This window comes from Phacochoerus africanus, chromosome 2 (assembly GCF_016906955.1).
Source record: "Phacochoerus africanus isolate WHEZ1 chromosome 2, ROS_Pafr_v1, whole genome shotgun sequence".
In the NCBI taxonomy this organism is placed as follows: Eukaryota; Metazoa; Chordata; class Mammalia; order Artiodactyla; family Suidae; genus Phacochoerus; species Phacochoerus africanus.
This window is the reverse complement of record NC_062545.1, coordinates 191,293,432-191,317,869: the sequence shown is the minus strand read 5'-3', so window position 1 is coordinate 191,317,869 and position 24,438 is coordinate 191,293,432. Positions and strand designations below refer to the sequence as shown.

The 24,438-nt window shown below is 36.2% G+C and overlaps 1 protein-coding gene across 1 annotated transcript in view; it reads right to left on the bottom strand.

Annotated features, from left to right (window-relative positions):
- The window catches only part of LRRC9 (leucine rich repeat containing 9), a 106,456-nt gene that overhangs the window by 70,552 nt on the left and 11,466 nt on the right, over positions 1-24,438 (bottom strand). Inside the window, exons 6-11 of the mRNA XM_047769217.1 lie at positions 21,398-21,580; positions 16,279-16,434; positions 10,674-10,870; positions 9,542-9,673; positions 2,150-2,326; positions 1,694-1,811 (exon numbers count right to left, since the gene is read on the bottom strand). Of these exons, the coding sequence (XP_047625173.1) occupies positions 1,694-1,811; positions 2,150-2,326; positions 9,542-9,673; positions 10,674-10,870; positions 16,279-16,434; positions 21,398-21,580 (963 nt within the window). The remainder of the gene's footprint in view (positions 1-1,693; positions 1,812-2,149; positions 2,327-9,541; positions 9,674-10,673; positions 10,871-16,278; positions 16,435-21,397; positions 21,581-24,438) is intronic.

The window sequence follows — 24,438 nt, the reverse complement described above, 5'->3', positions numbered from 1 at the left end:
AGTCACACAGCTGGTGAGTAGGAAAACCAGAATTCTAATGCAGCAATATTTTCATTTTATGTGTGCCATGATGTGAAAAGTGAGGAAACACTGCTTTATACCATTGTGTTACAGCTGCCTCATCAAATGGGTGCAGGACTGACAGAGGTTGATTGGGTATTCTGGAGCTCAGGGATAAAGCAACATCTGAATCAAGACGGGGAAAATGAAGTTGATAATAGCACAGCAGTGTTAAGTGAATGATTTTTTTTAAAATGGAGAAGCCCTTGGAGAGTTTAAAACAGATTAAAGGGTGTATTTCAAGATCATCCACAAAAGGATCACAATATAGATTATAAGATGCCTAGAAAGATTAAATAGATTTCACGATTGTGAAAATAAAGTAATTCAGGATTCAACCAACTGTAGATTGAAAATATTTGAAAAAATAATCCCTTTAAGCTCCAAAAAGCAAAACTTGAATTTTCCCTGCTCCCAACTATTTACACCGTATTCACAACTCTTTACATAGTATTTCCATTGTTTTAGGTATTATAAATAATTTAGAGATGGTTAAAATTATACAAGAGGATGTACATTACTAATTATTAGAGAAATGCCAATCAAAACTTCAGTGAGGTATCATCATCATCCCATACAGGTCAGAATGGCCATCATTAAAAAGCCTACAAGTAGCGAATGCAGGAGAGGGTGTGGAAAAGGGGGAGCAATGTATATTTGTGCAGCCACTATGGAAAACAGTATAGAGGTTCCTCAAAAAAAAATAAAAATAGAATTGCCATATGATCCAGCAATTTCACCCTTGGGCATATAATCTGGACAAAACTATAATTCAAAAATATACATGCACCCCCGATGTTCATAGCAGCACTATTTGCAGTAGTTAAGACATGGAAACAACCTAAATGTCCATGGACAGAAGCATAGATAAAGAAGATGTGGTACCTATACAATGGAATATTACTCAGCTATAAAAAAAGAATGAAATAATGCCATTTGCAGCAACTTGGATGGACCTAGAGATTATCATACTAAATGAAGTTAAGCAAGAAGAGAAAGACATATACCTTATAATATCATTTATATGTGGAATTTAAAATATGATGCAATGAACTTATCTATGACACAAGCAGATTCACAGACATAGAGAACAGACCTGTGGCTGCCAAGGAGGGTGGGGTGGAGGAGGGTTGGATTGGGAGTTGGGGACTAACAGATGCAAGCTACTGTATACAGAATGGATAAACAAAAAGGTCCTATTGTATAGCACAGGGAACTATATTCAATATCCTATAATAAACCATAATGGAAAATGATATGAAATATATATTCTATATACCTATATACCTATATATCTGAATCACTTTGCTGTACACTAGAAACTAACACATTATAAATCAACTATACTTCAATTAAAAAAAAGAGGATGTATATAAGTTAGATACCAATAGTTTGTCATTTTGTTTAAGGAACTTGAGCATGCTTGGATTTTGCTATTTGTGGGGGTCCCAAAACCTATGCCCCTCAAATACTGAGGGATTGTACCTTTCATGATAGCACCAAGCCTTTTGTGAAACAGTAGAAGTTTGCTATAGAAATAAATGAAAAGATTGAGAATCAAACCATGCTTAATCAGTGGCAGAGCTTTCTTCATTAGGCAGAAAGCATTATTCTGAGTGACATTTTATGCTACCTTGCTTGTTTCACTGTCTTTGAATCCTTTTTCAAGTATTTGTAGCAGATGCTTTTTCTTCACTGTAACTTCAGGGTCAAAAACATAAAAAAGGCATTCCAACATCTTTCGATAGCTCCTTAAGAACAATTGAAACAAAAAAGTTTTAGAATTGATTTCTAAAAGGCTTAGTTATAAATAATATGACCAAATGCCCCCTGCCCAGGATATTTCCCATTTACACTGAATGTTTCAGCGTCATTATTAAACTTCAACTCCTCTTCAGTCTTAAAAAGATGTCCAATGTGGTTAAACTCTAAGATCATTCTAGTCAAGGAAGATGAATGAAAGGAACTATTTACTAACAGGAATTTTTCAATATTGTAAACTTTTAAAACAGAAAGACTTTTTTTTTTTTACAAAATAAATAAAATCATACTATTGTAAAAATGTTCCTTATGGAAATTAACTTCTTACTCTGAATCTTGCATATCTTCATTGTCCAAAAACTTTTGGAATTTCTCTTCAAATTTTAGTCTCAGAATACGGTTATTAACTTTGATGACACGTTTTACTTTCACTCCAGTAATACCATATGTTCTGAAGTCCCACGTACAAAAACGTGACAGAATTAATTCATAGCAGGAATTAAACCTATGTGGAAATATGAAATATATACAAAGATGATAATAGGCTTTCTTTAAAATGTTGAGAACACAATGTTACATAAGAAAAATTAGTAATAGCCCATATTTTATGTTTTTTGCTAAAGATACAATGTCATATAGTATAACTGTTTTGGTTCTTATTCCATCAACAAAAGAGATACTAAACTTTGAAACATAAAATAGTTATTTTACTAATTATTACACATTTATTCTGACTGAAAGTTGAAGCAGTTTTTATTTTTCACTTATCTTTTTTCTGGCTTTTGTCTTACTGGCTGCTGCTTTTTCCTGACAGACTTCTAAATGTTGGATTGCCCTGGGAATCAGTCTTTAGCTCTCCTCTTTTTTCCATAAACTCTATCCCTAGGTAAACCCTATCCCTAGGTAATTTCACCTGGTTCTTTGGCAATATATACTTTAAATATAATGTACATATTTATATATATGTATACATACATATTTATCACACTAATAAATTCTAACATTTTACTTTTAAGTTTTATCTTCTCCCCACTTAACTGGATATACCCACTTTTGATCATCTAACTACCTGCTTGATAATATTCACCTGCATATGTGATAGGCCTCTCAAACTTTAACTCATGCAGCACACATGCCCCCAAACCTTCTCCTCCTGGGTGTTTTCCACTTCAGTACATGGCACCACCTTCTAACTGGTAGCTTAGGTTAAAATCTCAGTAATAAACCTTGCCTCTTCTCTTCCTCACTAATATCCAACTCTTTAGCAGGTCTGTTTGGCTCTATATCTAAAATACATCCTGACTATGACCCTGTTTCATCATTGCCACTGCTATTCCCCAGTCAAATTCACCATTATCTCTCAGTGGAACTATTGCAGTAACTTCCTAACTAGGGATGTAGAAGTGAAAGAGGCAGGGTCTCTGCTCTCATGGATCATATAATTCAAGAGAATTGGCCAAAAATAAACAAGACAGACATAAAATCTAAACTGATAGTTGCTCTGAAGAAAGTGGCTAAGGGCAAGGAATGGAGTGGGGGATGCAAGATAGATCTTGGGTAAGACCTTTCAGAAAAGATATTTGAGCTAAGAATTGAAGAAGTTGGAGTCTGCTGTGAAGCGTTCAAGAAAACATACTTCAGTGCTCATTTACTCTCTGCTGCCCTCACCTGACCATGCTCACAATAATTCTGGCCCTGTTTTAAAGTAGCACAGAATTTAGATTAATTTGAGATTTAGGGGGTGGCCAACTGAATGCTAACAGATGGAAACTAAATTTTTAGTGGTAAGCACACCAATGTATACAGAAGTAGAAGTGTTATGTACACATTAAACATATAATGTTATAAACCAATGTTACCATAATGAAAAGAAAGTAAATAAAAATAAAAATAAATTTGGAAAAAATGGATCAATTTGAAAATGAAGTTAAGTGCTCCTATATGGGATACATCTGCCTTTGAATGAGATGACTGGTCCTCACTGGGATAATCAGCTAGGGCCTGAGTATGGGTGTGGGCTAAGATCACATAGGTGAGCTTCCTGATGCGTTATCTCCCCCTAAGACTAACATTTACGCATGTGCCTTTCTCACCAGCAAAACTGAACCAGTGCAGCTAGGAGCTGCCCATTTAATCCTTTCCTAGAGTTGATATGTAAACTGCCCAAACCAAACTAATCCCAGAGGAGCTCATTGTCTGATATAGGAGACAGAAATAGTGTTGTAATCCTGCATGATGTCATTAACTAGTTCAGAGGTCTGGGTAACAACCAGATCATCATGTGAAGTGGGGAACCTACAGTTTCATATATAGAGGGATCATTTTCTGGATGGGCCTAGAATCAGTCCAAGTCACCTCTAAATAACATGTCCTGGAACCACTGAAGCTCTCACTATTGCTTGCACTATAATTATTGCTGCTACTATTATTATTGTGCTCTGACAGAAACTAGTGTTGTAGGCATTTTATGTAGATAAGGTTTTTGTTACATGGTAACAAAAGAGTAAGTAAGAATTGCCCTGGGAGGTAATCAAAAATAGACTGAAGTAATGATTGGACAGTTCCTAGCTTCTAGCTTGGTCTCCCAGGAATGCAAGAGCCAGGAATGGCACAGGAAACTCCAAGTAGTGTAATCCTTCCACAGAGCTTTTCCTTGGAAATTCAGCAGCTGATCCCTTCCTTACATGGAATTCCCAGCGTCCTGAAGAGAGTGCTAAGAGGACAAGGGCTCTGTGTTACCTGGGGGCACAGAAGTAAAGCAACTCATTCAGTCACCTGGCTCATTCAGAGGGCTGGAATACTGCTGGAGGAAGGAGAACAGATCTGTGTTGAGGTACTGAGACAATATTATCAATGCCTCATGGAGAATAACTTGTCGCAGCATTGCTGAATATGTGCTACATGACCTGGGGAGCATGTCAGTACTGGTTTGAGGTATACACATTTTAGTCTGAACCTAAAATCTTGAAACAATGACTCTCTAGGACTCTGTATAAAAAATATTGAAATCTGTTATAACTTTCTTTCAAGGATTCCCATAGATTTAAGGGCAAAACTCAAATGACCTAACCCTACCTGCAAGACCCTTAAAGATCAGGCCCTTGTCATGTGGAACTCCTGAGTTCTTCAAATGTACTATACTATACAGAAAACTTCCTCTAACTCCCCCATTCTGCTTTGATCATCACATAGCTGGCCCCTCTGACATTCTCCACATGTACAGTCATCCTAGAACTTACTACTGTTTCACTATCATTGTCTTCTATGCCAGATTGCATGCTTGATGAGAGTAGGAACTATATCTTATTTGACTTTTTTTGTTTTGTTTTTTGTTTTTTTTTGCCTTTTCTGGGGCTGCTCCCATGGCACATGAAGGTTCCCAGGATAGGGGTCCAATTGAGGCTGTAGCTGCCAGCCTACACCAGAGCTGCAGCAACACGGGATCCCAGCTGCGTCTGCGACCTACACCACAGCTCATGGCAATGCCAGATCCTTAACCCACTGAGCAAGGTCAGGGATCGAACCCACAACCTCATGGTTCCTAGTCAAATTCATTAACCACTGAGCCATGACGGGAACTCCTATCTTATTTGACTTTTATCACTAGCACCTAGTATAGAATGTAACTGATGGTAGAAGCTCAGTGGATGAATGCTGAGCAAGTGAACAAAGTTGAAAAGACTCAAAGATTAAAATGATGCAGTATCTATCTTCATTGAAACCAATGGAGTGAAAAAGTAATGGGTAAAAAAGTAAAACAGTATAATGTAGATGAGATACAACTCAGTGCTATGAAGATTCAAAAAGGATAATAATAACAATGATGACTATAGCTGACAGAGATGACAAGAAAATTCTTCACAATGAATGACTTTTGATGTCAGCCTTGAAGATAAAGTTTTGACAGGCAATGATAGAGGGTTGACAATGTGAGGCATTCTGGGTGAGGAAACAAAAAATAAAACCACTTATGTGATGGTGTTCCAGGTATATTCCAATAGCAGTGAGGCACACACAGTTCAGCTACAGTGAAGGACATTCGATGTCAGGGTGAAGAGTTTGAATGTAATTTGGAAGGTAACAGGTTGCCACAGAGGCTTTTGTTTTTTTTTTTTTTACCAGAGTTCTCTTTGTGTAGGACGGGACCATATGGGAAAACATTTAGGTATCTATGCTCATTGGCCAGTGAATTCCCAGTGCCTCCTACACACAAAGACTGTGCTTGATATAGCAATAATCTAAAAGAAAAGTCATGGGGGCCTGTGTGCAGGTGATTTTGGTTACAAAGGAGAGAATGAATGCAAGAGATATTGTGGTGAGAAGCTGTGGGTCTTAGATTGACTGGATGTGGAGATGAGGAAGAGAATGGAGTCAAGAAGGGCTTCAGTGATTGTTGTGCCTCCATGACTAAGAGGATGGTAGTGCCACAGACAGGCATGGAGAAGTGAGAGGGAAGGACTGGTCTGTGGGCAGAAAGAGGAAAACAAAAACAAAAAGATTAAGAACTAGGTATTTTCACATTACCTTGTCTAATCCTAGCAGTAACCTTTTGTGGTAGATTTTAATTTTTCTTATTTTACAGATGACATTCAGAAGGGTTAAATAAGTGTTTCAAGACTATGCAGATAGAGTTTGAACTTAGGCTTTCTGACTCTAGCCCCACTGTAAATTTTATTACTTTATGGTTGAGTTCCCTGTTAAATATGTTGGAGTTTGCCTTGCCAGTTGGACATTCACCTAGAAATGTCAAACAGGGAGAAATTTAGGACTGGAGTAAAGGAGAGAGATTGTAACTATAAGTTATTTTTGAAAGTGCAGGAGTAGAAAATATTGTCGGGGAGAGTGTAAAAAGAAAATAGGAAATGTCTAAGTACAAAAAATTAGAGAGGTGAAGTTACAAGGAAGGGATAGATAGCTAACAGCATCCAGAACTGCAGAGGTTAGGAGAGTGAGGGTCCCTCATTTCACTGGGTGTCCTCATTCACTCAATAAGATCTGAATGTGTGAGCATCCATAGTGGTGATATACATCATTGACTAAGATATTCAGTTATACAGAGAGATACCTACAAATGCTCATTAATATACAAGTGATGCACCCATTTAACAAATGTAGAATGCACATGATTTTAAATGGCTGCAGCTTACTAAAATCTATTAAAATGCACTTCAAAATCCTAAACAATAATTAATAACTACTGTTAACTGACTTGCTGACTTAAACCATATCAAAACCAAATGTAAAACAGTGTAAAACAAGTCTACATTTTTATAGCTCCCTAAGACAGTACAGCATGGAATGTTTATATATATAAAGTCAGATTAATTACTGAAAGTTATTATAGACAAAAGTGAACCTGTTAAATGAGTATCTATAAAGTGATATGGAGACTGCAATAGTAGTTACCTATTGAGTTATGAATCTAGCTAGCCCTGTGCTAGATGTAATGACTTATAAGGCACATGAAACATTCTGTCTGGCCTCAAGGAGCTTGCAGAGTCACATATATTGTTTTGTGGTGATTGAAAGTTCTTTCTTTAAATTGTAAATGCCATGCATCTATAACCAGGTTGAAGTATTTTTGATGCTTTGGAGTCCCCACTTGATAAATGTTCTCTGATGTCAATAGATAACTCAGTTGGCAATACATAGGTAAATCATATGATCTATAATGAAAATGCTATAGTGCCAACAATCTACACAACAAGCAAGTCTCTGTAAAATAAGGACTTTTTAAAACTGAAAAATAAAGCCCTTTTTTTCATAAAAGAAATGAAGCTAAGAAATATTCAGTGATTTACAATTAGAAATCTGCAGTACTCTTTTACTGAAGAAATAAACATAGGCTTTTTTGATAGAAAACCTTTATGTTTTAATTCTAGCTTTACTCCAGTACTTTAAGTGCTAAATCATTGGCTTAAAAAATATTAATTAAAGTCAGTGTTTAATAAATAACTAGATATGTACTACTCAGAGCAATTTAAAGCCCTTTTGTAGTTATTTCTTAATATACATAAAAGATCAGAGCTCAGGTGGCCAAGTTTGTAGTATGCTAAAAGTAACAAAAAGTCCTTGAAATTCCTCCAACATGTATTTGATTTTCACCTTAAAATGGATCGTTATTCTTATTAAAACCAAGTAGACAATTGTTAATGCTTATCAAAGTCCATCAAAGATATCTAAACTAGTATCAGGCTGAAATAATTACCTAAATGACTTTTTAGTTATTTTGTTTTACATATTTTTTTCACTAATCTACTTGTTTTGCAATGCATTAAAAAGAAACAAAATGATAAAAAACAATTCTGTGTAGGTTTAGTGAATATGAATGAAAGACTGTAGAATTATGCATACATCCTGCAGAGAGATAGATACCATTCAGTTCTTATACTTGAAAAATCAAGGCCTCTACTTGTTTGCATGAGAACTGGGATGAACACCTTTTATACCTTTGTACATAAAAATCAAATATAGTGGGGAAGCAGACAGTGGTAAGTGGTGGGTAAATGGATGTACTGATACAAAAGACAGTATTTTAAAGATCCCTTTCTGCCTTGGGCAGAGTGCCTTACACTTTTCCACCAAATTACTCCCAAAGCCCTTCAGAACCTTTTACTCACAGAGGTGAGTTAGAGCCACATCTAATAGAATCAGGAAGCTTGGTTTAAAGTAACCCATTACAATCACATGTTTTTGTTTCTAAAAAGTTTATTGCAAGTTTTGCATTTTACTCCACAGAAGCAGAGTTTTTTAAAAACACTGACTGCGAGTAAAAACCATCCTCTGAGGTGGTGATATGGAGTCCATTCTGTAGCTTTATATGTTTCCTGGTTTCTTTCCACACACCCAAATTGCAGTATGCTTCTAGGATTCTAGGGCAGTCTTTGGCTTGTTCAGTCTAAGGCCTCTTAATCTGGAGAAAGTGATTTCAGAAGTGTGAAAGTTATGATTATGATATTTTTTGTGCAAAGGATTTCTTTTTAAGGATCTTTTGTTGTTGTTTTGTTTTGGTTTTTTTTTTGGTTGCACCCTCTAGTTGAGGCAACACAACCACTTCTTTGTTGCCTACCAGTAAGCCTTGATTTTAAGTGTGGATACCTGCTTCTTGCTTCTGTTTTGGGTGGCTCTCCCCATTTCCATCCAGATGGGCTTTTCACTGCATTTCTGGTTTTTCAGTGTATGCCTTGTTTTAGCTCATTAAGTCTGTGTGCTCCCTGACTCTAGCTAGCTCTAGACAACTGGTTTGACTTTGATCATGGACTCCCCTGGAAATTTAATAGACAGCCTCTTCCAGTGTTTGAAGCCTGCAATTGCCAATCCTGCTTTGCTATTCCTTCTCTGCTCTCACGTCTCACCCACTACTCAGAATCCAGGGCCATATTCAGTCCAGAAATAAACAGTATAAACATACATAAAATTAATACTTGGCCGTAAACTTATAAATTATATTCTGCTATTGGGCAAAGGGAAATTGACTAAAGAGCAAAGAAATACTATTAGGGTGTTTTCAAGGGTTAGCTCATGGCAATAGTGTAAATAAACAAAGAAATGTATAGGTGCTAAAGTAGGTGACTGCCAGTTTTCAGTGGATGAATATTCTATATAGAAAGTGTTTTGAAAATGGGACATTTTAAGATTTTTACAAGTTGATATTTTGGTTGATGATCCTAAGCAATTAAAATTAGTTTTAAAGCTACAACTAAATTTCAAACAGATTTACCAGTCATCCGATCGAGTGCCTTCTTCAAAGTGGATATTTCCCACAGTCTCCAACTCAATTAACAAAAATGGGATCAATAAACTATGACTTTTCTTCTTTTGCTTTACTTCAATACGATAAATTGCTTCAATTCTATTAAAAAAAAAGCTATTCAAATGATCTAAAAACACAACATTAAAATTCATGATTGTTTCTTTTAAGCTAATGTAAGGCTTTCACCAAACAGTTAAACCAAGTAAAAGACATTCTATTTTTGGCAATTAATAGCACTTCAAATTTTGTTAACTTCAGAACAAGTGAAGGTTAAAAGACTCTCCTGGCTCTGAAATGTATGGCTCTCATGTCTTAGACAAGTCATAACATTTTTTTCTGCTTCAGTTTCTCAGAAAAATGTCAGTACTGATATTACCTATACCTGATTAGGCTTTTTTGAGGATTATATGCAATATATATATACATAAATATATATAAATATATATATACATAAGTATATATATAAATAAATATATATATAAATATATATTACATAAATATATATATAAATAAATATATATATAAATCTTTTAGCAAAGAGTTTGGCAGAGTAAAAACCTCAATAAATGTTAGTTATTACTTTGTTAGTATTATTATAGGGCAAACTAACTTATCACTTAGTGCCCTAGTAAATAAAAGAAAATTCACAGTATTTTTTAAGTCATCTTGATTATCAACTTGTTTCTAGTTGATAATCAACCTGAGTTTGTTTCTAAATGATTCCAAAGAACTGTTGTGTTTTGCCCAATCTCATCTATATTGTGAGTTTCTGCAACAGTAGCAGCTAATGTTAAAAAACAAACAAACAAACAAAAAAACAAAAAAAAACTTAAATGTTTTAGTTTGCAGATGGTAATGATGTGACAAGAAGCCACTAGGAAGTTCACTGTTCTTAGTATATTGCCTCTGCAAAACACTGTGGGCTAGATTTGAGCCAGTGATGCTTATCTCTACTAAGAACTGGAGACACATTTCATGTTTTACTTCACACTGCAATTCTTTCCACTCCTAAAGAAGAGAACTGAATTCAACTAATGGTCAGAACATTCAATTCCCTCATGTTCCAGATTTGAACAACTAGATAATTCATTGAACATACTCATCTATTTTTTTGTTCCAGAATGTTACTCTTTCATTCAGGGCATTTAATTTGGTCACTATCTTCTGTTGAAGGCTTGGTTCTTCTGTGACAGTTTCACCATTCTTTGATTTTTCAAGCTCAGTTACTTTATTGTTATTAGATCTGTCATTGTGCACTTTGCCAGATCCTTTGAGTTCAGCCAGTTCCCGTTCCAACTGTTGAAATCATTGTGCCAGAGAGCAAAATCTTTTAGTGATATATATTATTTATTAACTTAAGTTAGTAAAGTAGAAATCTAGATAATAAATAAACTAAAATTCATAAAACATAGCAAGCATGTGATTATAACACTGGTATGGGTTCAGTCAGCCAATTTCTCTTGACTAAGTGAAAGACAATATTAAATACTTTAAACACAGCAATTCTCTTGATTGATAATAAAAAGCAAAAAAATGATTTTTAAAATATTATCAATGAGTTAGCTTCTACTATAGCCAAAGTAAAATGATAAGAAGTGCTGGCTTTGACAGTAATCAAGACAGTGTGGTACTGGTACCAAAACAGACATACAGAGAACCCAGAAATAAACCCAGACACCTACAGTCAATTAATCTTTGACAAAGGAGGTAAGAACATAAAATGGGAAAAAGACAGTCTTTTCAGCAAGTATTGCTGGGAAACCTGGACAACTGCATGCAAATCAATGAAACTAGAACACACCCTCACATCATGCACAAAAATAAACTCAAAATGGCTGAAAGACTTAAATATAAGACAAGACACCATCAAACTCCTGGAAGAGAATATAGGCAAAACATTCTCTGACATCAACCTTACAAATGTTTTCTCAGGTCTGTCTCCCAATGCCACAGAAATAAGACCAAAAATAAACCAATGGGACCTAATCAAATTGACAAGATTTTGCATAGCAAAGGAAACCAAAAAGAAAACAACAAGACAATTTACAGAATGGCAGAAGATAGTTTCAAATGATGCAACTGACAAGGGCTTAATCTCTAAAATATACAAGCAACTTATACAACTCAACAGCAAAAAAGCCAACAACCCAATTGATAAATGGGCAGAAGACCTGAATAGACAGACATTTCTCCAAGGAAGATATACAGATGGCCAACAAGCACATGAAAAAATGCTCAACATCACTGACTATTAGAGAAATGCAAATCAAAACTACCATGAGATACCACCTCACACCAGTCAGAATGGCCATCATTAAGAAGTCCACAAATAGGAGTTCCCGTCGTGGCGCAGTGGTTAATGAATCCGACTAGGAACCATGAGGTTGCGGGTTCAATCCCTGACCTTGCTCAGTGGGTTAACGATCCGGCGTTGCCGTGAGCTGTGGTGTAGGTTGCAGACGCGGCTCGGATCCTGCGTTGCTGTGGCTCTGGCGTAGGCCGGTGGCTACAGCTCCGATTTGACCCCTAGCCTGGGAACCTCCATATGCCGAGGGAGCGGCCCAAGAAATAGCAACAACAACAACAACAACAACAACAAAAAGACAAAAAAAAAAAAAGAAGAAGTCCACAAATAACAGATCTTGGAGGGGGTGTGGAGAAAAGGGAACCTTCCTGCACTGTTGGTGGGAATGTAAGCTGGTACAACCACTGTGGAGAACAGTATGGAGGTACCTTAGAAAACTATGCATAGAACTACCATATGACCCAGCCATCCCACTCTTGGGCATATATTCAGGCAAAACTTTCCTTGTAAAAGACACATGCACCCGCATGTTCATTGCAGCACTATTCACAATAGCCAAGACATGGAAGCAAGCCAAATGTCCATTGACAGATAATTGGATTAGGAAGATGTGGTATATGTACACAATGGAATACTACTCAGCCATAAAAAAGAATAAAATAATGCCATTTGCAGCAACTTGGATGGAACTAGAGACTCTCATGCTAAGTGAAGTAAGTCAGAAAGAGAAAGACAAATACCATATGATATCACTTATATCTGGTACCTAATATTTGGCACAAATGAACCTTTCCACAGAAAAGAAACTCATGGACATGGAGAACAGACTTGTGGTTGCCAAGGGGGAGGGGAAAGGAGTGGGATGGACTGGGAGTCTAGGGTTAATAGATGCAAACTATTGCCTTTGGAATGGATAAGCAATGAGATCCTGCTGTGTAGCACTGGGAGCTATGTCTGGTCACTTATGATGGAGCATGATAATGTGAGAAAAAATAATGTATACATGTATGTGTAACTGGGTCACCCTGCTGTATAGAAGAAAGTTGACAGAACACAGAATAACACACAGTATTGTATAAACAGATGATTAATGAGGACCTACTGTATATCACAGGAAAATCTACTCAATAGTTGGTAACAACCTATATAGCAAAAAAAAAAAAAAAAGAATGGATATATTTATATGTATGACTGATTCACTGTGCTGTATACCTGAAACTAATATAGCATTGTAAACCAACTCTACTCCAATAAAATTAAATTAAAAAAAAATTAGGAAGTTCTCATCATGGCTCATGAGGATGGGGGTTCGATCCCTGACCTTGCTCAGTGAGTTAAGGATCTGGCATTGCTGTGAGCTTCAGTGTGGGTCACAGACATGGCTCAGATCATGTGTTGCTGTGGCTGTGGCATAGGCCGGCAGCTGTAGCTCCAATTTGACTCCTAGCTGGGGAACTTCCATATGTGGCCCTAAAAAAAAAAAAGAAAAAATGCTGGCTTTGGTACAAAGAAAATGTTTAAACTTGAAATAATGTAAGTTATTATCACTCCTACTTTTCAATTTTTCAATATTTTTTCAACTACTTTGATATTCTTGGAAAAATCAACATAAAATACACAAAAACATGGATATAAGGGTGCACATTTTTCTCTTTGCCTTAGTCTCCTATATGGCTCAGCATAGCAGTGTCTTTATTTAAAGTTTTGATATTTGGGGGGATTTGTTCATAATGGACTTTTTTGGCATTCATTTTTTTTTAAATACTATATTAAAGTATATAACTTACCTTGATTATGGAGGTTTGGGGCCTTTCCTTAAATTCTGGGCCCAGGGTGGGTACCTCATTGGCCTCACACTAAACCCAGCCTTGTATTCAGGATAAATTGTACTATACACATAGAGGTTTATACAAACAAATTTGCTAAGTATCTGTACTCCTTTCTCTATAATGGCTATATCCAGCTGATAAAAAACTAAGTAAGCATATTTTATAAAAATGTCCATAGTTTATATAATCTATAGCTGTTATTTTTCACATATTAATAATCCATTTGCACATGAAAATGGAAGATATAAAATGATTTCCATATACTTGTTTTCCTGTGATTTGTATTCAAATAAATAACTTAGTGTTAGTATTTTAACTTTAAGAATATCTTTCTGATTATAAAGTGAATTTAAACCTGTTCATTTTAGAAAGAGTATTAAATATATTTAAAAGACTTGGTTTTTCAGAAAAGAAACTCATGGATTTGGAGAACAAACTTGTTGTTGCCAAGGGGGAGAGGGAGGGAGTGGGATGGACTGGGAGTTTGGAGTTAATAGAGTGGATAAGCAATGAGATCCTGCTGGTATAGCACAGGGAACTATATCTAGTCACTTGATGGAACATGATGGAGGATAATGTGTGAAAAAAGAATATATATGTATGACTGGGTCACTTTGCTGTACAGTAAAATTGACAGAACACTGTAAATCAACTATAATGGAAAAATAAAAATCATATAAACTTAAAAAATTAAAAAAATTAAGTTAGGATTGTCCTAACTCTTAATAAAAAAACCAAAAACTTGGTTTTTAATGGCTACATACTATTCTATTTTAAGAATGAAAAAGTCTTCCTCTTTTCTTAAACATTTAGGTAGTTTCCAATTTTTTGTTATTAATAGTTCTGGGATGAATATCCCTGTATATAAATATTTATCCAAATATTTAGAATAGAGTGCTAGAAGTAATTTACTGAGTCAAAGGCTATGAGCATTTTTAGGCTCTTGATAATTATATATGACCTGATTATACTCCCATCAATGATGTAATGAGTGTCACACCCATTCACCATGCAAAGTACTACCATGTGTCATATTATGACAAATTTATAGGTGAAAATGGTTGATTATGTTATTTCATATTAAGAAATTAATAATCAGATTGATACCTTGTTTCAAATGAAGTAGTCAGTTTGTCAGTTTTTATTTCTTCTTTTGTAAAATGATAGTTTATGTATTTTTTTCAATTTTTCTATTTGGATATTTACTTTTTGTCCTGTTTTATTTATAAGCATCTTTATATGAAAGATACCACATTTGTCCATCATGTTTGCTGAAAACAATCTTTCAGACTGTCATTTATTGTTTATTTTAATTAATGATTCTTTTTAGTACAAAGCATTTTACTTTTTTTCAATCAAATCTAAATTCTATTCCTTGTGATTTTTTTTTTTACTGATTTATTTTTTATTTGTTTATGGCTACATTTGAGGCATATGGAAGCTTCTGGGCCAGGGATTGAATCCAAGCTGTAGTTGTGACCTGTGCCACACCAGATCCTTTAACCCACTGTGCCAGGTCAGGGATCAAACCCAGGCCTCTGTAGCGATCCGAGCTGCTGCAGTTGGATTCTTAACCCACTGCGCCACAACAGGAACTCCCCTTCCCTGTGATTTCTAGTATTTCTCTTATTTGACAGGCTGAGATCAGTTAAACATATTAATCTATATATCTTTAGCTTTTTTATGTTTTCATTTTTACATTTGATTCTTTTCTCTCTACTGTATTTACTTCTGGTAAAGTAAACTAAGGATCCAGTTCCCCTACTCCCCTTTGTAACATCATTTTTTGAATAAGTCATTCTTTTCTCATACTTTTAAAAAATTCAATAGGTTCTTATATATAAAAAGTTCTGTTTTGAGGTAAATAATCCTTCATTTTTCAGAATCTACTTTTAGTAAAGGAAATCAATTTATTCTAGATAAAAAAGCACATATAACTTAGCTTGTTATAAAGTCTCCACCATGTTATACACCTTAATAGGTGTTTTTCTATACACCTTAGTAAAGGAATATTTTAGCACTTTAGACAAGAAAATGAATTTTAAGCACAGCCTGTTGGTATCTAATAAAAATGTGGTAAATAAGGAGTTCTCATTGTGGCTCAGCGGAAATGAATCTGACTAGGAACCGTGAGGTTGCCGGTTTGATCCCTGTCCTCACTCAGTGGGTTAAGGATTTGGTGTTGCTGTGAGCTGTGATGTAGGTCACAGATGCAGCTCAGATCCTACATTACTGTGGCTGTGGCGTAGGCTGGTGGCTACAGCTCTGATTAGACCCCTAGCCTGGGAAACTCCATTTGCCTCGGGTGTGGCCCTAAAAAGCAAATTAAAAAAAATAAAAATGTGGTGAAATAAATCTAATAGATTCTATAATGCTGAATCATGTTAAATTATATTGCATTTAAAAACTTTATAAAGTAATAAGCCTAAACCTTTTTTAAATTGCAGATTTCTAAGCAGAGAATGAAGCTTAGTTAAACACCTAGAATCAAAATATTTTCAGGGCAAACTTACTTGAAACTTGGTATTAATTTTAAATGGTCACCGAAATTTTATAGTATTAAATCTTACATTTTTTTTCACAAAGCTGAATAATTTTATTCGTTCTTCTGGCAACTTCTGTAATTTACATTTTCGATCATTCAGTTTTTCAAGGTCTTCATTAAGATGCCTTTGAACAGTTTTTATGCGCATGTTGTAATACATTATTTTCTTCATTGCTGTGGTCTAAAAGTGAGAAAAAGCCAGAACATTAGCTGAAACAAAAAACATTACAGATAATTAGTAATGGTATTATATGAGTGTGATATGTTGTATGTAACAGTTTAAAATTTTGCATGCTTAAAAAAATTTTGCATTTTTACTGATTATGATATTAGTTGAAATGATAATGGCTATGGAGATTTCTCTATTTTTTTTTTGTCTTTTTGGGGCTGCACCTGTGGCATATGGAGGTTCCCAGGCCAGAGGTCGAATCAAAGCTGTAGCTGGCAGCCTACACTACAGCCATAGCAATGCAGAATCCAAGCTGTGTCTGCGACCTCCACCACAGCTTATGGCAACTCCGGATCCCAACCCACTGAGTGAGGCCAAGAACTGAACATATGTTCTCATGGATACTAGTCTGATTTGTTAACCACTAAGCCATGAGGGAAACTGATTTCTCTAAATTTAATAAGCAAAATATATAATGTCAAAGATTTTCTTTGAAGATAATAGTTTAAGCATCATGCATATGTACATTTACTTCCAGGATGACAACTTAGAGACTATAGATAAAATTCAGGGAGTTCCCGTCGTGGCTTAGTGGTTAACGAATTCGACTGGGAACCATGAGGTTGCGGGTTCGATCCCTGGCCTTGCTCAGTGGGTTGACGATCTGGCGTTGCCGTGAGCTGTGGTGAAGGTTGCAGACGCGGCTCAGATCCCGTGTTTCTGTGGCTCTGGCGAAGGCCAGTGGCTACAGCTCCGATTTGACCCCTAGCCTGGGAACCTCCACATGCCATGGGAGCGGCCCCCAAAAAACGGCAAAAAGACAAAAAAAAAAATTCAGTTTACAAAATAGTATCATTTAGCTAATGAGGCAGTAGTACTACTGAAGCTCACATATTCCTATTTGATTAATTTAGGGAAAATAATTTTTTCAGAAAAAAATAGGAAGAAAAGCAAATGTAAATTATTCAGTTCATTGTTTAAAAACAAGACTGTGAAATAGGAATTCATGTAATTTTTTCAAATCTATAAAAGGATGCTCTAAGTGAACTTGTTTTATATTGAGCAAATTAGTAAACTGTCAATTCTAATCCAGTTATCTTGAATTTCTTAAAACCAGTGTATCATGCAGTTATTAATGTTTATCATGGTAAACTGCTTATACCCACCATTAAGAAATACACCAGGTAAATGGCACTCATGAGTTATATTAGTCAAAAAGAATTAGCTGAGAAGAAAATAAACAAATCAAGTATATATTATAATGTGGCCCAGTTTTAACTATTTACCTGAAATAATGAAGGCATTTTTTATCAGGATATCCATACCTCAAAAAGTTAGAAAAAAATAATATGTGATTTATTTAGTAGATAGTCAAGATCCCAACAGAATTATTTGGTATAAAAGATGGAATGGAGGCAGTTCTCTTAAGGCACAGCAGTTAAGGATCTGGTGCTATCACGCAGTGATTCGGGTCAGTACTCTGGCCTGGGTTTGATCCCTGGCCTGGGGAACTTTCTCATGCTATGGGTGGGACCAAAAAAAAAAAAAAAAAGAAAGATGGAATGGAAACAAATATATGGTATGATGAACAGTCAAAAGAATCCCTTTTCCCACCCATATTTTGAAATTCTGAAACTGAAATCACTAAATTCTTCTGCAGAAAATAAGGCATTTATAGCATGGAACAGTTTAGGGTGATGATTAACAGACTAAAAAGTCCTGATCAAGAAAATCTTGTTTCAGACTCACAGACATAGGTAACAAACTTGTGATTGCCATGGGGGAGGAGGAGGGAGTGGGATGGACTGGGAGTTTGGGGTTAGTAGATGCAAACTATTACATTTAGGATGGATAAGCAATGAGGTCCTACTGTACAGCACAGGGAACTATAGCCAATCTCTTAGGATAGAACATGATGGAAGATAATATAAGAAAAGAATGTACATATATAAGTATGACTGGGTCACTTTGCTGTAATGGCAGAAATTGGCACAACATTGTTAAATCAACTATACTCTAATAAAAATTAAAATTAAAAAAGAAGAGATTGTTTCTCAGGTACAACTAAGATAAAACTAAGGAAATGGAAAATTGTGTTTCTTGATTTGTTTGCCTCCTGGTGGTTAGTCAGGACCTACCTATCCAAGTGACTCACTTCCCTATCAATACCATTCCCTTGGTAACTCATCCAGTCCTTGGCTTTGTACCATCCTTCTGCTTTCAATTCCAGTATCTATCTCTCCAACCCAAGCAACTCTCTTAAATAGTAGTCTCATATATCCATCTTGGATGTTTAAAAGATTGCTCAAACTTTATTGTTTAAAATTAAACTGATTCTTCCTTCTAAACGTACTCCTATACTCTTCCTCATCTCATCAAATAGCAACTCCTTCCCTCCTTCAGTTACTTGGGCCAATAACTTGAAATTATTCTCTACTTTTCCTCTCTACACTTCATAATCTATCAGCAAATCCAGAAGGTTTCCACCTTCTAACTACTATTAGAATCTGATTACTTTTTACGACCTTGTCTATAACATCCTGTATCAAACCATCAACATCTCTCATCCAAGTTTCTGGAATCTAACTGGTCTCTGCTTTCAGCTTTTCTCCCTAATCCTTTTAGTTCATTATCCAAAAGGATCCCTTTTGAAACATAAGTGGTCTTGTCCCTTCTCCATTCAAAATTTTCTAGTGGCCTCATATCACCCAAAGGAATAGCCAAAGTCCTTACAACGTTCTGTAGTCTCACATGATCTGCCCTCACCACTCCAGTATTCATTTTTCACTTCTTTCATTCCTCTTCACTTATTCAGCTCCAGCCATACTAATGCCCTTGTTGTTCTTAAGATATGAGAAGCATGCTCCTGCTCAAGGTCTTTGTACTTGCTGATCCCTGAAAAGCTTGCTCCCTTACTTCCTTCAGGTCTCTGCTCAAATGTCACCTTAATAATCCTTTCCCAACAACTTCATGTTAAAGAGCCAATAATCCTTCTTTTGCCCCCACCAACAATCTTGTTTCCTTCACCCTTGTTTTATTTTTCTCCACAGCACTTATCACCATCTGACATACTAGTTGTTTACTCATTTAATTGCTTATTATCTGTCTTCTTTCACTGGAATGTAAACTCCAAGAAAGCAAGGGTTTTATCTGTCTTTTTCACTCCATTTCTAGTGCCTCGAACTGTGCTTCAAATGTAATGAGGCATTAAGTATTTGTTAAATAAATCAATCAGCCAATTAATTTAGTGAAGCACCTTTGCAGAAAGTACCTGATGAAAAACTATAGGAATGATCATGGAAATTTAAAAGACATGGTTGTCACTGCAAAGTTTTGCCATTATTTTGACTTAATATTGTTAGGGAAGACACTCCTCTCTGATTCCCCAATGGAGGACCTGCTGGTAGACAAGAACCCTGGCCCCTTTACTCAATATTACAAGATAGTTCACTTCTTAGATTGGGGCAAGAGAGAGGATAGTCTCAGTTTTGAGAGAAAAGAAGAGAGAATGGAACTTGAGAATCAATGCTCAGGCTAGCAAGAGAAGAGAAACAAGTTGATAAAGACATTCTTTCTTTCTTTTCTTTTTTCTTCGTTTTTTGTTTTTTAGGGCCCCATCCAGGCTAGTGGCCCAATCAGAGCTGTAGCTGCCAGCCTACACCAAAGCCACAGCAATATCAGATCCAAGCCGCATCTGCGACCTACATTGCAGCTCACGGCAACACCAGATCCTTAACCCACTGAGCGTGGCCAGGTGTCGAACCTGCATCCTCATGGTTACTAGTCGAGTTTGTTACCACTGAGCCACAGTGGGAACTCCAATAAAGACATTCTTTATCTATGTTGAGATGATGGATGAGTCACAAGGAAAGGATGAGAGGGCTTCATGTGGGGGCATCTACATGCCTGGCACATTCTAGATACTCATAAACTATTTACTGAATGGTTTACTGAATGAACAAATGAGACTCAACAGACTAGAAAGAGTGGTAGAAATATAATGTGGAACGAATAGGAATAAACATGGTGATTCCTGCAAACTCTATACTCAAATTATAAAATCTCTGACCTCATGTCAAAGTAGCCCCTATACTGGGAGGTTGACAATTAGTGGCAGCCCAGCAAAGGCTCTCCTCAAGATTTCAGAGCTCTTTAAGATTTTTGGCAGTGTGGGTAGATCCATCAATATTTACAGAGAATCCCAAACCATCTTTAATCAGATTAAAATCTACCTAATCCTGGCATATTCAACCATGGGTATTTGCTAATTTTGATATATAATATTCCAAATGAGAGGAGGTTACTACTTGTTTCATTTCTACTTTACTTAGGCTTAATTTGATTTCATATTATGAAAACAAAGCCTAAATAGAGTATATATAATATATAGTGTGTATATAGTATGTGTATACATATATATCAATAGTTCAATTATTCTTTTTTTTTTTTTGTCTTTTTGCTATTTCTTTGAGCCACTCCCGTGGCATATGGAGGTTCCCAGGCTAGGGGTCGAATCGGAGCTGTAGCCACTGGCCTACGTCAGAGCCACAGCAACGCGGGATCCAAGCTGCGTCTGCAACCTACACCACAGCTCACGGCAACGCCAGATCCTTAACCCACTGAGCAAGGGCTGGGACCAAACCCGCAACCTCATGGTTCCTAGTCGGATTCATTAACCACTGCGCCACGACGGGAACTCCTAGTTCAATTATTCTTAACACTCATGATAATTTTTTAGGTTTTCTTCAAGTTCTGTGTACATTATAAATGCTTTCTATTCACCTTCTAGTACTGTCATAAAAATGGAGATTCTAGTACTAATGTTTTCATTTGTATGAAATATCCAGCACATTGGGCAAAAGTAGAACTGGTGACAAGACTGACAAGATAATACTACCTACCACATGTTGGCACAGCCAGAAAGAAGCAGTCAATTAAAGTTAGCTCACAGATATCTGATTAGGGATGCACTTACATCTGCCAGTTCCTTGATTTGCTTTGCTGATACATCAAATGTGTCAAGTCTTTGAAGGTAAGGCAAATGATATAACACATGTGTGGAATAATTACATAGCTGACAAACTGGATTGGTTTTATATTGAGGATCATTCAGACATAAATCCTTTAAGTGACGCAGCCTGGTTAAGTTAGTGAGGTCCTAAAACAACAACAAAAATAATGGTCAGTTAATTAATTGCAACTGTCCATTTCTTAAGGAGGCATTTGAACTTTTTAAGAGCACCCATAATTTAATATAATGCATTCTAATCATGTGCTTTACTATGTTGAGGTGATTTAAATACATAAAATGTTATTATCTAGTGAAAAAGATGCTAAATGCATGAAAAATAGATCAACAATAATTAAACAGCAGACTCTATATAACCATGCATATAACCTTTAAATATAAAAGGCCAAAGAATACTTGCTAAACCATGAATTCCACAGTAAACCTTGGAGCCCATTTACTCTTTAAGACACTGTTCCTTCTCTGCGCAGTCCCTTTGCGAACAAGAGCCCAAGTAGTAACAAGGCTGTAGGTCTGCTACACCCTTCATCATTCCTCACACTGACCACCTAGGAACACTGCTTGCTATCTTCCTCGGTCTCCAGGTCCGCTCCTCTCACCAAAGGCTATGCGACCTCTGTCCTGTTATAATTACCACTGAACCTACCGATTCTTAGGTTTTTTTGGTTTGAGTTTTCTTGTTTGTATATTTCTATAAATTTCCCTTCTGCCTATTAAGGGCAACTAAGAGCTAGCTTTCTCTTGAGGGCTTCATTTTCCTCACAGCCTCCAGGGTAGGGGTTGATAATGCACTTCCAGAACAATGTGTCTCCTTAACATCTTTTCCCTTGAAGTTTGTCATTGTTTACACCTTCCTTTATTTGGCATCTGGCCCCTGCTCAACTCTAATCTTGTCTATTCTATTTAAACCCTGACAAACTGAAGTTTCAGAATGTGCCAGATCCTATTTTATCTTTAGACCTGCATTCACGCTGATGCCTTTTAGTGGACTGAACTTCACCCCAATTTTACCTCTTAATCTGTCAAGACTCAACTTAGGTATCATCTTCATCCCCTAGGCCTTCATCCCCCATAGATGCTTCTCTATGAAGTCTCTTAGCCACTGGGCTTACCTTTATTATAGAATTTATTATACCCTATTGTCAATTATCCACAACATCTCACTGAAAATTAGTCTTGTGGTACCTGGAATGGATGGAAAGTGGCACAGAAGTTGTGAATCATGTTTTTATGAGATGTAACCATTATGATTACAGAAAGCCTTTCTAATTTAATGCCATACAGTGGATCTTCACAATCATTTTTATTCGTATTCTTTTGATGAGAAAATTGAAATAGGTTAATGTAATTAAATTGATAGTAATAATAATAAAATAGCATATCTATTGAGTGCTTACTGTGTGTTAGTCATTATTTTAAGAGCTTTGTATTATTTCACTTCGACTTCATATTACCTTTGTATTGTGCTGCCTCTGGTTTGCGGCAGGGCCAGAAGTAAAAGACCTTTCTGTCTATGCAGCCTGTGCTCTTTACCACCACAAGGCTGCCATGGCTGGCCAGGATGAGATAAACTTTAGCACATTTTCATTGCAGGGCGATACATTATCCTCCCAGCATTCTGCACTTTTCTGCAGCCTCCACTCATGTTTCTCTCTCTCACTGTTCCAGACACTGAGAATTTCTATTTTTTTTTAACTTATTTTACCACTTAGGTCCTTCACAGCTTTACTTGAAATATTCTTTCCCTAGGTTAACTCTCCTGCTTATGTCTCATTTGTTAGCTTAAATGTTACCTCCTACGGCATTCTGAATTTATTTTCATAGCTCCTTTTGATATTTCATGCTGATGTTACTCAAATAAATCCCTTGATTTCTTATCTCCATGCTTGTGCATATTGTTTTTCTCATCTTGGGATGCCTACTTCCCACTGTGTTATAGGAAAAAACCCTACAATGCTTGTTGAAAATCTATTAACCCTTCAGTGTTCACATCAAAGATTTCCTCTTGAATTTGACCAAAAATGTTAAATTTTATTTAAATTTCTTTTCAAAGTGCGTATTACATTTCTGCTTTGTTCTGTTGCTTTTTGTTTTCTTATGTTCTTCTCTGGTTAAAATAATGCCTATTTTAATATTGATCAATTCAAAATTATTTCTATAGTAGTAAATCTACTTACCTTTCTTCAATATTGTCTAGAGGAAATGTTTGAATATGCACTTTCAAATATTTTTACCCACATAAACATTGTCTTCTTATTTGTTTTTTTCTCTCTCTCATATATGTGCTTCACAAATGTTTATTGAGATTTATTATAAGTCAAGTACTGCTTTAAGCATTGTGGATGTAGCAGTGAACAGAACAGGCCAAGTTCCTGTACTCATGGAATGTGTATTCTAGTAAGGGCTGTAGATAAGTGCTAAGAGGAGAAGTGAAAAAGGGGAAGAGTGATAGGAATGCTTCAGGTTGGGGAGAATAAGAGAGGCTGTTGCTATTTTACCTAAATTAGGCAGGAAGGGTGTCACTAAGAACATAACATATGAATAAAGTCCTAAAAGAAATGAGATGTGCCATGAAGATGTACGGGGAAAGAATATTCTAGCAAGTGCAAAGGCCCTAAGGTGTGTGTCCTTGATATATTCAAGGAACAGTGAGGAGACCAAAGTGGCTGGAATGGAGTAAACAAAGGGGAGAATGGCAGAAACTATGGTCAGAGAGACACTAGGGAGACTAGATTAAAGATTTGGTGGGTCACTGTAACTGGCTTTTACTCTGAAAGATGAGAAGCCAAGGGAGAGTTTTGAGCAGAAGAATGATTTGAGCTGACATATTTTTAAAGGAATGGGCTGCCATGTGGAGAACAGACTGAGCGTAGTGAAACAGGGGAGAACTGTTATCAGGCTCTTTTTCCACTAGTGCAGGAAAGAGATGATGGTGTCATGAACCAGACCAATAGTGATACAGGTGGTACATAATGGTCAGATTCTGG